At 50.3% G+C, this 15203-nt stretch overlaps 3 protein-coding genes across 3 annotated transcripts; all 3 read left to right on the top strand.

The window, feature by feature from the left end:
- Positions 1-3680: 3680 nt before the first annotated feature.
- On the top strand, positions 3681-5132 carry H6S33_007923 (uncharacterized protein; the record flags this gene model as incomplete). The annotated part of the gene is made up of 3 exons (XM_044839653.1): positions 3681-3767; positions 3825-3830; positions 4653-5132. 3 exons carry the CDS (start codon positions 3681-3683, stop codon positions 5130-5132), a joined length of 573 nt encoding a protein of 190 aa, XP_044688114.1.
- A 3095-nt stretch (positions 5133-8227) lies between these two features.
- Positions 8228-10495, top strand: H6S33_007922 (uncharacterized protein; the record flags this gene model as incomplete). Its single annotated transcript, XM_044839642.1, has 7 exons — positions 8228-8313; positions 8350-8642; positions 9153-9161; positions 9217-9777; positions 9856-10217; positions 10292-10378; positions 10430-10495. The coding sequence occupies 7 exons, from the start codon at positions 8228-8230 to the stop codon at positions 10493-10495; spliced, it is 1464 nt and encodes a 487-aa protein (XP_044688113.1).
- Positions 10496-13965: 3470 nt separating this feature from the next.
- On the top strand, positions 13966-14279 carry H6S33_007921 (uncharacterized protein; the record flags this gene model as incomplete). The annotated part of the gene is made up of 2 exons (XM_044839579.1): positions 13966-14077; positions 14137-14279. The coding sequence occupies 2 exons, from the start codon at positions 13966-13968 to the stop codon at positions 14277-14279; spliced, it is 255 nt and encodes an 84-aa protein (XP_044688112.1).
- Positions 14280-15203: the final 924 nt, after the last annotated feature.

Here is a 15203-nt window from a genome sequence, read left to right as displayed (position 1 = left end):
TACTATGTTAATTCCAGGTCTATCATGTCTCTTGGTCGTTTCAGTGTATTAGGTTCTTTTCCGTAGCGGTATTGAGGGAGACAATGGGGAGCTCATATAGGAAACTGGTAGGAGTACCGACGATGGCTATTCAAGCTCGTATGTGTTTCAGACACTTGCTGTATATCGGATTATTCATGATTTGGTAAATTGTTGAGGACCAGTATCGAGTGCTTGCTGACTGCAGCATGAAAATGAATGGGATAAACTTCAGGGTTAGGGGTTTCGTTTCTTGGTCACAGTATACTCTGTGTGATGCAGGATATGGTCGAGGCTGCTACCGCGCCTACTAATTTTCTTCCTGTCACAAACGCTCTTCTTTTCCTTTCTACCATTCCCCGTACTATCTTCTTGGCTTGTAGTATTTAACGGTTCAATGTCGGCTCCCGGAATTAAGCAAGAACTCGGCGCTCAATCGTACAGAATTTGGATTCTTATCTCGTTCCATAAGGCGGAGGTTATTTGACGATGGACCTCCTACCGCTCGAACTATGTATACTCACTTGGTGGCGGAAACGCTTGATTGATTGATTGATAATTCATTAATTGTTTGTGGCAGAAAAGCCTTGTAGTTCATCTCGACACCAAACTAAGTTCTACCTCGTGATCATTATCCCTTTAAAATACGTGTAACACCGAGTCTTCCAAGCAAGCTTCGAGACAATAGCTTGAGACATCCGGTCTCATTGCCATCATTAAATATATCTACCTCTATAAGAGTAGAACAGATAAATCACAAATCCATCATCTGATGCACAGTCACAGTAGCTTTAGTGAAGGAAACACACTGCCAAGGATAAATTTTGTCGAACAAACCATGCAGAGGCAGTTGGTGGGCTCATACGGGATGGAGTAGAAGTAGCATTCATTATCACATGCAGCATGATAGAAAGACGAGATATGTGACAGACGAACATACGAGGTAGCACAACTTCAGCGCTAATGCTCCGCCGCAGCCTCCTGTCACGTCATGGTAGCACCGCCGGGAGCTGGTCATAGAATATCACTCGGTTCGTGGTGAGCCAGGATTTGCCTTTTTTTTTTTTTTTTGTTAACCCACCCACCAGCACCTGGCCCGGCGAGAGGATGTAACAATAATCAGATCAAATAGCAATAGAAACTGAAGTATAAAGCTCACATTCATTTAACTGGCAATATTGAATTAGAAATCCAGTACCTAGGCCTGTGTATTCGAATCTGGGCCGAAACCACCAACAGCGTCCGTCAAAGACCACCCCCAACAACATCCATTCTGGTGCTAGTCGATGTCTTCATCTCACTCGTTCTACTAAGGTCAATACAACACTCGATCAATCTAGGACCGCCGGGAGAACGTCATGGGATATCACTCGCCCCATCGATCCAAGGATAATGTGAATTTTGGGCGTATGGGAGCGTGACGATGATGAGAGGGAGCATTAGAGTTAATTAGCCTATAAGAATATTTCCCACTTGGCAGGTTATCTCAGATTCAAAACCTACTCTCTCGGGGTGGGTTCTGTCAATCCCCAACGAAACCTCTCTACCATAGGTAAAACCCCTGATAAGAGTACTAGTTGGCATTAAATAGATTTCCTCATCTAACTCGCTATAACCAAGGACATCAAAACCACTCGATCACTCGCTCCCAACCCGGTAGTAGTCACCGAGTGATAATCAATGATGCCAATACATTTCTCTCCGAAGATATTGCCTTCCATTACCTCCACCCATCCATTCGCCAATATGATATGCGTCACGGAAAGATGAGAGTATATCATCCTCTGGACCCGGCCTTGACGTTGGTGATTATCTACCCCCTCTCTCGCGGGCTTCGACCTCGCTGGACACAAAAGGGCTTTCATAAAGATCGAACAACTTCGATTAATGCCGAGATCCGCACCATTGGTAACGCATTTCAAGGGAGAATCTAGTGCACGTGGACCTGATCGATGACCACGTCCGACAGCCATCAAAGGTCGACCTAGAAGTGGGGGCGGCCTATTTTTTCTGTTTTGCAGTTCCGGAATTTAAGCCGACAGCGCTCAATCTGTTTGTCCTCTGCAGTTACATTCCTAACACTAATCATGACGACTCTCCCTGTCAGCGGTACTGTCATCACCTCCGCGCTGGATACAATATAGGAATTATTCCTCAATCAAGCAAGGGTTAGGGTTTCATACTTGATGATCCGAAAGCCCATCGCCGTATGTTGTCTTCCCGGGCACCGCTATTCCGATACCAGTAGATCTATGCGAGTGATCTCAAGGACCGGAGGAAAGATTGCAACCTTGTTATCCTATGGCACGGCACGGCACAGAACTCAACGGTGGAAATGTGGGATGGGTGGACAAGGAGGACCCTGTGAGATGAGATGGACGGATGCGTTATGGAGCGGAATGGAAATGCCCTCTGGTCTCAGAAAGTACATGTTATGAGCAGTGGCTTTGTCGCTGGCGGGACCACAATCCGTACTCGATCCTCGTCTGGCATGGGTGTGCTCGACTTGGCAATCACAGATTATCACCCGGTGGTCTTGGCACTCACGAGATATGGCTCGGTTCTTGGCTCGACTGCGCGAGTCGCATCGTGCATTCATGGCTGCCGAACTTGACGTTCTATCTGAACTCTGTGCTGAAACAAATGCGGAAGTTCGGAAGAGAGCTCCACGCCTGGGAATATTCTCCTGTGTTCTTTGGTATAAGTGAATAACTCTCCCGGGGGTTGTCGGGCACGCAATTTGATTGTGTGTTAAAACACGGTCGCAGCGAGGATATCAGTAACCGACTGGTGTCTCAGAGTCGGCTGTAGCGTGGTGTATCATAGCGCCGTAGCACACCCAGTTTTCCGCAGCCACTGCCTCGTATAGCCGAGGATGCGCTGCCATGGGATATGAGCGGTTGCAATGGCGGTAGAGTAGAGTGTGGGTTCACTCGAGCGTTCCGTAAAGAACTCCAATAGCTCCTTGCCATTGACTCCAATAGCTCCTTGCCATTGACTCCCCCACGCGGTTGATAGCCTCGCCGGATAGCTGCCTTAGCTTTGTGGCCAATATGAAAGGTCTTATTGGGCACACAAACCTGAATATTTCAGCGAACGCTCCCTCACGGCGATGACACGTGCACAGGCTTGTGCTGTCGTTCGCCCTACCGATCTGGCGCTGGCCTCTATTAACGGAAAACCAGTACACACGTGTAAGTAGTATTCGGGATTATTGCGGTACCTGGAAGTCCTCTCGAGCATGCTGAGGACGACCACAATCTTATTGGAGCATGCATAGTGTGGTCCACGAGGGAGCTCAAGGCATGGGGGTCGACAAGGCGAGGATGCTCGAGGCAAACCCTCTTGCTCGCCTCGAGCTTCTCGAGGTTTAGGTAATCATAGTATTAGTGGCATATATTCAGTAGGGTTGATGTTTCTGATAGGAACATTGGAAGCATTCCCTACATTTGCGTTCCAGTATTACAATAAAATACGACTTTGACAGATCTAAATATAGTAATTATCTGCCTCGAGCCAGCTCGAGCACCCCCATTCTTTCCACGAGCAAGCAAAGGCATGGACACACGAGGCAGAGCCACCTCGAGCACTTGTCACTGCTCGCCTCGAGCAGCCTCGTGGACCACACTAAGCATGCACATGTACATAGACAGCACCCGACAATGAATACGTCTATCGATAAGTCCGGTTTCGAAGAGCTCTCCAAAAGAGCCCAACACAGAAACTCCAATGTGCGAGACTCTCTTCCGGTAAGTGGGCTCAAGCATTACTTCTAGAGGCACTATTGACGAATTGTCGCCCCGCAGCCTAATGTAATAATGGGCGGGGCCGATCATTAACCTTCGCCAGCTGGGCTATTCGTGGGCTTTAATGTGTTGGATGTCTCCCTATATCGTATGGGATTTTCTTGCTACATTCCGTAGCGCATGCATCCCCGTACTCATGATCGGTGGTGGCCACTGAACGGGACGCCGAGTTGAAGGTTCCGAAAGACGCCAGCAGGAAACATAGGGTAGGCCAGATGGGGTTTCTCTTTCCCCTATCAAGACGCATCCTTGGTGGGACACCTGATATCTCTTGCCGCCAATAATGTGCATATATATGTGCAGTTTCACGTTGATGCAACTTGCCGATGAACAAGGCGATAAACACCAGCCGGAAATGGGCGAGGGACGCCCCCCGTGAAACTAAAGAGGTAGGAATAAGCGTTCAGGCTGCTATACTATATGGTGTTCATTAGGACATGAGGCTCTTCAACTCCTATCCACATCTGAGCGGATATAGAAAATTGTCCGACGGCATGCGGGCATTCTCAAGGACACACCCAGGCCCCTCCCTATATGTACCCCACCTGAGATCCGTATTTATATGCCCCAGCCCTCTCCCTTCTCGCGTCTGTCCGTTGCTAGCTGGTCTATTCAATAAAGACCCTTTCGTATCTTACGCTTTAAGTTTATCTCATCAAACCGAGCCTTGGTAGATCTTCCGTAAGATTTCGTTCCTCTACCGTCGCTGGCTATATTACCAGCACTGCCTTCTACACCTCCAATCTCATTTGCCATAGAGGGTACACGAAGGCTAATTCTCCTACTCACACTACAGCTCAAGCAATGGATTACGGATACACCCGCTAGCCCAGGAACGATCAGTACTACCATGACGAACCCAGATATGACCAGCACCGCTACGGTCGTACCCAGAATCGCAACTCCCGCCGCCCAAACCAACAGCTCTCTGCCCCGGTTCGGCGCTCTCACCCCCGCTCGAATCGCGAAGCTGTCAATCGACGAGTCGAGCCCACGCGACAGACTGATATTGGGCCCAAGATAGCTCCTAGTGCGCTCGAAGTGTTCACTAACGCCAACCAGACGGGGGCCTCATACTGGCTCGACCGCGCCGCCAGGATCAATGAAAGGACACACGTCCCCAAGGAAAGACTCAAAGAACAGAAAAGGCAATATGAAGCCAAGGCCCTGGTGCGCTCCGCGAAAGCCAAAGCGGAGGTGATGCAGCTGCTGGATCACCAAGCACGCGAGTTGAGCAAGGCCTACACTGCATTGATCATTCGAATCTTGCAGGAATCCCATTCAAGGAGTATGAACGCCATGCGATAAACGAAATTGCTAGTGGAAGGTATGTTGAGGAACGCATACAAGGTGCGGGGTGCTGTGGAACGGGCCGTTGATGTTTGCAAGCTCCGCGATTACAAAGTGCGGCGTCGTCTTGAGGAACGGGCCGATGGTTTTCGCGAGGCCCGTGATTGACAGGATCTTTCAGACCATTGCGTCGGTAATATTGCGGTCGCACAGAAGATGATTTAGGGCCGGGACGGATTTCTACACAGGGGGACGGTTGATGTCCGGCCTTCTTTCGATCTTGGAGTGCTGTGATACGATACTGTCTGTACCTTTCCTATCCGTTTGTTTTCACTTTTCGCTGATGTCGGTTGAAGCTCATGATGATGAAACGAATTGATTACCGCTTACAATAATTGATATCGATGTGGATGTGAGAAATCAACTCCGGAACATGAGGACAAGCGCATGGCTGGCCTCCTAGATCATCCTCTGCACGGAGGGTCACCACCTTATGTGCAGATCAAGCACTCTGGTAAAGATGACAGTTAATTCTCGGAACCTTATATAAGCAGTTTCCCAAGTGGATAGCCAGGCAGGCGCTAAATAGGTTGCCGGGCAAGAGATAACGTTTCTTGACACCGCACACTTCCCCAATAGCTCCGGAGTGGGAGGCGACTGGAGAACGAATCTTTCTTTCCGAGAGCAACTGAGAAATTTGACAGCACATGGTGCAGATGGAGCCAGTGATCGTATTAGCATGGTGTTTCGTGTTGGGCTGTGGCGAGGTTGGGTCGCGTGGCGCATAGTGCCAGCCACATGTGTAAAGCCCCACGCTGTGTGGCGTTCTCTGCTCTCAGGCCGGTGACCTAATAAAGTATCGTGTCTTCGGTGTCTATCCCTTACGCTGTTAAAGCTGCCAACTTTTCCAAGTATCATGTCTCAATTCTGTGGCTTGCGTGCGAAGCTCGCCTGGTGTTACTATGTCTCATGTTGGCAGCATTTAAGTAACAGCGTAAGGGATACACCACTTGCCAGTTAGCCAGATTTAGGCATGGGCGACACCCTGGTTGAGTTTTCCATTACGACAGAGGTGTCTGATAGACGCCAGTTCGGACAAGCCGGTATACTAGGTTAGGCTCAGGGTCAGGGGTATTGCGAACGGTAGTGTAGGGAGTAGCAGATGATGAGGGTCACGTGCTTTTCAGCCCAAGTTTCTCAGGTAGTGTTCGCGGACAAACTTGGTTAATTATTTCTCAACACCGGAAATACTAGCGTAAGCAGTAGTACATGCAGTGGTGGGGGGTAGGACTGTGTTTGTTAGGGTGACAGTACATGGTCTTAGTAACTTTTAACCCTGACCCTGGAACCTGACTACATGTATGGTGCCGGTCTCGATGAACCGACAATCCGCGCCAATGGCCCGGGCGAAAAAAGGATTGATTAGGCACATATAATCTGGTTTTAGAAGCAATCAAGTATATATCCTAGCAGAATAACTGTTTCCAGGTGAATAAATTGTCAAAAAAACCCTGGTTTGGGCGGGCGACAATAGAGAATTTACACCCGAATTTGTAGACCTATCTATAAGTCCTTCAATAAAACGAAATAGAGAGAACGGGGAAATACAATTTATAGTCCTGGTGGCCTACAGATCCTATTTTTTAGAATTTCGACTTTTATATTTTTGGAGGACGAGATAGATTAGGCGCCGGGGAGTTTCTACAAGGGCAATACTGTAGGTTTATCGTGACCGGCACCATATGTACTGCCTACCACATGTCTGGTAAACATTGGCGCTGGTTTTACTCACGGAACTTTTGTCCGAAGATGTAATAGGAAGAGCAACCCTGCTCCTGAGCTACCAAAGTCATTGCTGCAGTAGAGGGAAACGTTATCCAAAGCCCAACATGCGTGTAAGCCAGACCGTCAGTTCCGTACTCCTCCTTAGAACTGTTTCAGTGAATTTCATCCACTGTACCGCCTTCGGATTAAATGATATCTCACCGGCGCAGGGGCTCAAGCAGAGCCGCGGCGACCTCAGATGCTTGGTGCGGCGGTGCGGGCCTGGACACCTTCCGGATTGGGCTGCGGTAGCCGGCGCTAGAGACGTAAAGATACCCTGTCCAAAAATACACGGTCACAGTTGCGACCAGAGATATATGTAGTTTGTGAAATTCACTACAGCGCTTGCCTAGAGCGAGCACACAGCCGACCGAGCAGAGAGGACCTCCACCATGCAAGATATCTTTTGCTGTGGGATTTGTGCCAGGTTTGTATGGTGGAGGTCCTCTCTGCTCGGTCGGCTGTGTGCTCGCTCCACTGTATCTTCTTGCGATTGTAGTACCGAAACAACAAGAATGAATATTAGAACAAACACGCAAGAAGAAAGAAATTGAGTAGACATATGTATAAGCGAATTGGCGATCCCTAGAGAAACTACTGCTTGTGTATGGAGGGATGGTAGTAGGATAAATTGTTTACGGAAGCGACAGAACTCCAGACTTTTGGGTTGTATTATTAGATTTCTATTTCACTTTCTGCTGTTATCTTTCATTTTTATTTCATATTTTGGTATCGCAGACATTGTCATAGCCTCCGGGCTGCACACAATTAAAGAATTCTCAATCAATCAATGGAGGGATGGCAAAAATCGAGTGATTTCCTGTGTTCGGTAGCTGTGGTGGGGCAACCACACGGTCGCGTATGAGGCTCTAGGACCCTGATAGCCTCGGCTCTGTCATGTTACGACCTCTCAGCCACATGCTTAGCAACGCCCGTTCCACATATGTATCAAGAAGTGTAGTCACGGTCTCGCACCCGGAATCTCTATCTGCGCTCTAGTCTTTTTCATATATTCTCCATCGCTGTAGAAAGGATCGACCTCCTGGTTCAGTGCGAAACGCATGTCAACTGTGGTGCGCTTAGAGCTCGGCATGCAGGTACACCCCATCCCTGTCTGTGCTGTGGCCCAGGGACCAGCAGCAGTAACCAACCTAACCAACCGCACCATGAGGCAAGGGAAAGGATAAGCGAGAGCCCCACTTCTCATAGTCATAGGTGGGACTTATCGCGGATGAAGGCTGTTGTATAAATAGAACATCAGCGCTTGTACGGTCTGCATCAACTTTGAGATGTCCTGTCTTTTGGAGTTAGCTCGATGCCCGGCCGGAGGAAGTATCGCGGTGCCGCGCGGGGCTGCTGCCAGGGGGAACTTCGAGTAAGTGGTCGCGGTCGCGGCGACTGACCGGACTAGCGCGGTGATTTGTTGCCGCGCAGTGGCATACAGACATGACAGACTACAGGGTGTGGTGTGTGCAGCGCGAGGAGAGCACATGTGTGGCTGCGAGTGGGGCGGGGCGGAGGGTGGATGGATCCCTGAACGCACATCCCACGCCACATGCGCCGTGCTTGCTTGCAACCTCTCTGTCTCAGCGGCGCAACTCACGCTACACGCGCCACTCCCGCCGCACCGCCGCAACTCACGCTACACGCGCCACTCCCGCCGCACCATTGACAGGGACATGGATCGGTCGATATCCCGGTCAAGTATGTTCAAAGCTACATGTAGCTTTTTGCACACGGCTTACTTCCAACGACGATGAGGCTAAACCAACCAAGGGGAACGAGGAGAGGGCCTATAGCTAGCTTCATTCCACCTCTTGAACCAATTATAAGCCACTCTCACCACCTGTGCACTAACTGCGCGCCTCGTGCCACTCGCGGGGGTTTGGTTGTCCAGCCACGCCCGACCGTTGCTGGGGCGCACAATGTGCAACATCTCTGGTCCACGGGTCGGCCAGCTTCTCGGGGGAGATCTAGGATCTACTGATGTGAGAGCTAACATCGATTCGAGGCTTCGGTGAGGCTATCATAGGTGTGGTTGGATACTGCGGCGGTCGTGAAGGAGCTGTTAGGGGGAGTTCATGTATAAATGGTAGCATCTTCCTCCCCGATGCTACCACAATCCATCATCTCCAACAGCATCTCAATACATCCATAGACACACAACTCGGCCGGTCCAGAGTTACATTCTCTCATTTCCTTTCCTTTAACCAGTTTATACAAGTGAGTACACGCCACCAGTATATCCGCTTCTCATAAACTAACAACACCATCCCAGATATCTTCAATTTCACCACCAGCACAATGAAGCCAACCACTCTCCTCCTCACAGCTCTCCTCTCCGTTCTCTCCCTCACCGCCCAGGGCACCACCGTCTCCGGATCCAAGTCAGGTGTAGGCGCCGCGCATCTTCTCCCCCGCCAGCAGGGCGGCGCCTCCCTCCACCACCTCCACCGCCGCAACCCCGCCACCGCGAAAAAGGCGGCCCCAAAGCGGGCCGCCGCCAGGAAGACCACCGCCTCCAAGCAGACAGCCGCAAAGGCGAACACCGGGACGGGGACGAAGAAGGGCGCACAGGCCGGCACCAAGGCGAAGACAGCCTCCGCAAAGGGTAACGCGGGCACCGCAGACACCGGAGCGCTATGTCTCCTCCCCCAGGCGGGGGGCAAGGCGGGCGCTAAGGGCAGGCTCGGGAAGCGTGGCGAGTGTGGTCTCACCGCTGAACCGACAGTGGGCACATACTCGCTTGGGATGAAGTGCTCGGCCGCGAAGAAGGCGAAGCGCATGACGAGTGTATTTCTTGTTACCGATAATGACCAGTTCTGTGCGCAAGATTTGGGTAACGTGCCCCCTTTTCTTTTCCCCTTCTGCATCCGCATTGGAATGAATGAATGAATGTGCTAACACCTACGCACAGGCCACCGCTACAGCGGAGCAAAGATCAAGGAGGCGGCGATCAATGGGCGTGATCAGTGGGTCGAGGAGCAGGCGGCGATACAAAAGTACCTGAAGGATACATTGAACCCCTTAAAGAATGAGGCGGAGAAGAATGGTCTGAAGAAGGGCGATCCCGGTTACCCAAAGTTTAACCTCCAGACACGCCGGTACCCAAAGGTGTTCGGGAACGAGATTGGCGGCACTGGGAGGAATAGGCTCGACCCCGTCATCAGCGACGACGAAATCAAAAACTGCCCGGCCGAAGTTACGAAGAGCGGGTGGGGGACGGTGTGGATTTTTATCGAGCATCCCGTCCTCGAGACCGGCGAGGTCTTCGATTCGGTGAGTGCTGTTACCGCTCCTGGTGGCTGAAGTGTTGCGTGCGTGTGTGCGGTGCGGTGCTGACGGTGATGTAGAAACTTAACAAGAATCAGAGGCCGGAGTCGGATCGGGCTCTGTTTGTCCTTGAGCTGGCAACTTCAAAGATTAAGTGTGTGTGGCTCGTAAGTTATTTCCTCTGGCTCCCATTGCCGACGGCGGGCTGACAGTTCTAGATTACACACGTGAGCATGGAGAACAATGCAGTCAGGGCGGGATATAGGGTACCTGCACCCAAATAGAGGTGAGTTGGGGGTTCTGGGGGGGGGGGGGGGGGGGCGGTGGCTTTGTAGGCAGAGAGGAACAGAAGGGGAGAGAGACTCCTTCTTCGGGATGAATGGTGATATGGATGTCGCGCTTGATGAGAGAGATATGGGATATAGAAGCTGTGTGCTATAGAGTGACAATGCGAACTGTTGGTTTTAACTGAAATTTATCCGTGCTAAAGGAGAGATGGAACTTGTACGTGTAGCCTGTGAAATTGTCCCGCTCCACGCACATAATTTCTCCGTTAAACCCCGAGTGGAGAGTCCCATTCGGGTTTAAACTGTTCCGACGTTTGTGATAAATATTGGTAATCTTGATTTGAACTTTGAACGCTTGAGGACCCGATTGGGAATGTTCCGTAAGGCGTGCTATTTAACTCGTGAGGAACAACGAAGGGTATTGGAATATCCGCTGCCACGTGTCTCTAAGCTAGCTGCTCTTTTTAATCATGCTTTCTCTTAGTTCGTTGTTGGAGGAGACGGTTGATTGAGGCAAACCATTTCACAAATATCTGCATCCGAATATAGCAGCTCGCAAGTAGAGGCTCGCAAGCCCGAAAGGAGAAGACCCGGCAAGAAGGGTGATGCTGCAACATGTTGAGAGAGACGAGATAGTCAATCAATCAATTGCCAGTAATTAAAATAGGTTGGGGGTCGAGTGATACGTCATGCGCCTAGCCACCAGATCAAATCTTCTGCTCTGCGGTAATCTCTAGAGTACCAGGCGGGGAGGGTTTCTTTCCCAGATATCCGGGTAGAATTTAAAGAGCGGGTGAATTGCAATGCGTCGGATTTCCAATTTGCTTTCGGGGGGTCAGGCCGGGCCGGGTCGGGGCGATATGTTTTGGGCAATTCGCGGACGCGACCTTTTCACCGGACGTCCTCGAATGGGTATCGCACTTGATCGGCACTTTGTATATTACGGACATCTGCCGGATAGGCGTCCTATGCATCGGACATCTTGGAGAATGTCGGAACCAATACCTATCGCTGTGCAAGAACCGATTCCCGGGAACTAGTAATATTTCCGATATTGAATCATGAGCTTGGGATTGATGGAGCGCGGCCGGCACTTGAAAAATAGAGGTGCTTTTTTCAGTCTTTTCTGTGAGCTGAGGATGTTCTGACTCCGTTCTGAGTAGTAATACAGTGTCGGGTCCCAGTACGACTTCCGGATAATTCTGGGAATTCAAAAAACCCATTTTCTTTCTTGCGCTTGCAGAGGTCAAGCTCGCGGTGGTGGTTCTGTATCGCCCCGTTGTAGAACTGCCTGACAAAATAAAGATTTACGCGGAGACCAAGCTGGGGGTCCGTTCCGGTGGGGTTTCGTAAATCGGTGGAGTTGGTGATAATGTAGTGGAATACTTTCTGATGTAGATATCGGCCTTAAAAACGGCACCAATCCGGCCTCGCACTCTTCCCAACCTCTATGTCCCTATCTCGCTAACGACCAGGCCGCGCATCCTCCACATTAATCATAGACTATCGCTCGGTCGGATCTTGACCCTCGACCAAGAGCATGGGTAGAGTACCACCACCCAACACACTACGTGGCAGAAGTCAAGCAGATATGAGCTACAACAGCCCGGCCCAATTACTTCTATATGAAACCTCACCACCCCGACTGTGGCCACTACGCTCTACGTAATCATAGAACATCACCCGGTATGACCCTGAACCTTTGACAATAGCTCCTACACCTGGTACCACAGCTCCACATAGTCCTAGATGGTCTACTACCCCTTGCCAACTCAGTCATAGGACGACCTCGACAACAAAATCCACCCTAATCATAGATTATCACTCGGCTAACCTGTAAATGCCAGCTATAGACGACTCTCCTCTTTAACAACCCGATCTTCCATCAGACCTGGAATCCTGCCCATTAAGGATTGTGGTCCCTCTGTTCTGGCCGTGCAACCTGTCAGGTAGCGCAACCTCCTACCACCACACCACGATTACGACGCGTGACCTCCACCGTGCTCCACAATCAATGGCCTCCTCCTGCCTGCCACCGCCGTAACCACGACCGTGCTGTCCAGCATATGACCTCTGTGCTATCATACAGCCACGTTGCGCAACCCATAATACCCCCGCGAGTACAAACTACTATCCAACCCCCTACGTACCCTCAACAAAACCAATACCTCCACCATGTTGCGGAAACCCGCCAGGCAACATGACGTGGACCTCACACCAGCAACACCCCCTACAGGGTAACCTACCTAATACCTACCCAGGCTGCGCCAGCTTAGGGGCGCTACCTCTAGCTGCGCAACCTCTGCCGCAATCATGGGATATCACTCGTTCAGACCATCACCCCAACCACAACATCCACCATGTAGTACTACTGCCTTTTCCAGTCGAGGAAGGTCGGTATATGACCCCCCACCACGTCCTATGGTAATTTCAACAATAAGACGTGACTCAACCTCGTTCTCTAGCAGGATCGTGGAATATCACCCAACTCGACCAAAGACCCTCGACTAAAACCCTAATATATATAGTGCCCCAAAACCTACACAGATAGTGGGGGGAATGTGAGTCGACGTTCCTACTACCTTATATGTAACTGCAACCTACGACACGATATCGACCACAACCTCCATATTAATAGAGGAATATTACTCGATAACCTCCTAACCATATTTTTAAGGTCGACCAGTGGTTAGGAGCCTGACCCGTCTTCCAGTCGAGATAGGAACGGGGGTGAGATGAGAACGTTCCTGGTGTGGACGAGTAGGAAGAAAAGCTTTGATACTGCGGATAGATGGAGTTATTCCCCGCTTGACCAGGCGAGAAGGGAATATCCCGGATGTGGTTTTACCTATGAGCGACGGCAAGATCCTTAAAAATAGATCAGATGGTTGATTAATGGGAGACGGCGCAAAAGATTGGTATGCATGTATGTCCAAGTTCGAGTGCGCCCTCACTCACTGTCGAATCCAATACGTTCTACTTAATTCAGCCCCCAAACATTTTCACTTATGCTGATAGATATTCCCTGGACGGACTTAGCGAGATGCATCAATTGCCAAGTATACCAATTTCAGGCAACCCGTCTTCCTCACCCCCCCCACCCCCCATCATTGACCTGCTCCATACGCTCAAGCAAAAGATGCTTACTCGCGGCCGCATGGTCAGTCGCATGTAGCTAGAGCTGTGGTGGACTGTGTTACTATTAAAACCTATTGCGTAGCCCGAATATGGAGAAGTTCGAGGTAGTGCCAGATTGGGAACGACAACTACTGGACCAGATAATCCGTAATGACGTGACGTAACCTTCGGAGAACCGCGGGCGTGGTGGTTGAAGAACCCGGCTATTGGGGTGATCTTCCCACAACCTCGCTGTCCGTCCTACATCAGGCTTTGCCGACCAACTTCGTCAGCAGTATCCCCCTCCCTATCTGTCGTGAGGTCAACGGAATTATAGCCCGGAACGAACCATGGAGTCGGCCGCCAAGATCCCCAAGTTTGATCCCCTCCTATCGTGTCCTCCCGCCACGGTCCGGCGATTACTTGGGCTGAGTTCCCGGGAAGAGAACACCATGCGGATCGGTGAAAATCACTGGTAACCTGGCGAGCTAGTACGGTTTGTGAGGCTAATAATGCGTTAGCGGTGAGGCAGGCGTACATGAAGGACATGGCTGGTTCGGAGGAGAACTACAACGAGCCATGGAGAGAGCTTCTGAGGACTAAGCAACAGCTTACAGCAAACATGACGGCGAAAGCCGCCGAGAGGATCCAAAATCTAATCTGAAATGCAGAAACATCATCGTTCACGCCGAGTGGTACCCCGAGTGGGCGCACTGTATCGTTCACAGGGGTAGTTACAAGTCACCGAGAATCACAGCGGGGGCTGAAGCAGAGGATAAAGAGGCTGAATCAGAGGGTGAATCAGAGTCTGAAACTGGGGCTGGGGCTGGGGCTAGAGCTGGGGCAGAGGTTGGTTCGGGGAGTCGCAGGCCTTGGGAGATTTGGTAATACATCTTTTTTCTACATACACGCATCTACTACTGCCTACATTATGTAAGTACTTGTTCCCACTTTCCGTTCTTGAATACCACTTTGCGTTCTTGAATACCAATTTGCTATTGTTTAGCATTATTGGATTTACGCTGTTCCTGGGAGGCAAAAATGCACAGACAGCGAAAATAATAAGACTTTATTCCACCACTAAATTTACGAGACTTTAGGGGGTCGATTTGCGCCTGAAGTTTCTAACAATGCAATCTGTATGAAAAAAGACCTTCATCTAGTCGATTCGGCAAAGAGAATTTGGGTTTCTCGAGGGTATGATGGGCGACATGATAATGGGTTGTTTTTGACAAATTGAAACGGCACCACGATGGAGATTCTGCACCTACACGGTACAAGTGAGTTCTTGCTGGTTGTTGGTAGGGACGGTTTCACTTTGACTTTAGCAAGCTTCTGCAGTCTATACAAACTTCGCCGGGGTTATAATACAGTTGCGTGATATTTTCGAACAGGTTCGCCAATCAGGAGCCATTAATTCCAACAGCTTTTTAATATGTAAAGGGTATTTTAATTCTAAAAGTATGTGTAAAAGGACCTGCCTCCCTGCGAAATCATGCCACTTCAGATTGTTTCCTCTCAACCGCAACCAAGGGCGTCAATGGGCCAGCCCGGGCTGAAAAATAGGTTCCCTGGCCCGGCCTATGAT

The sequence above is a fragment of the Morchella sextelata genome (genome assembly GCF_020137385.1).
Source record: "Morchella sextelata strain SCLS chromosome Unknown scls_25, whole genome shotgun sequence".
NCBI lineage: Eukaryota > Fungi > Ascomycota > Pezizomycetes > Pezizales > Morchellaceae > Morchella > Morchella sextelata.
This window is presented reverse-complemented; position numbering and strand designations above follow the sequence as displayed.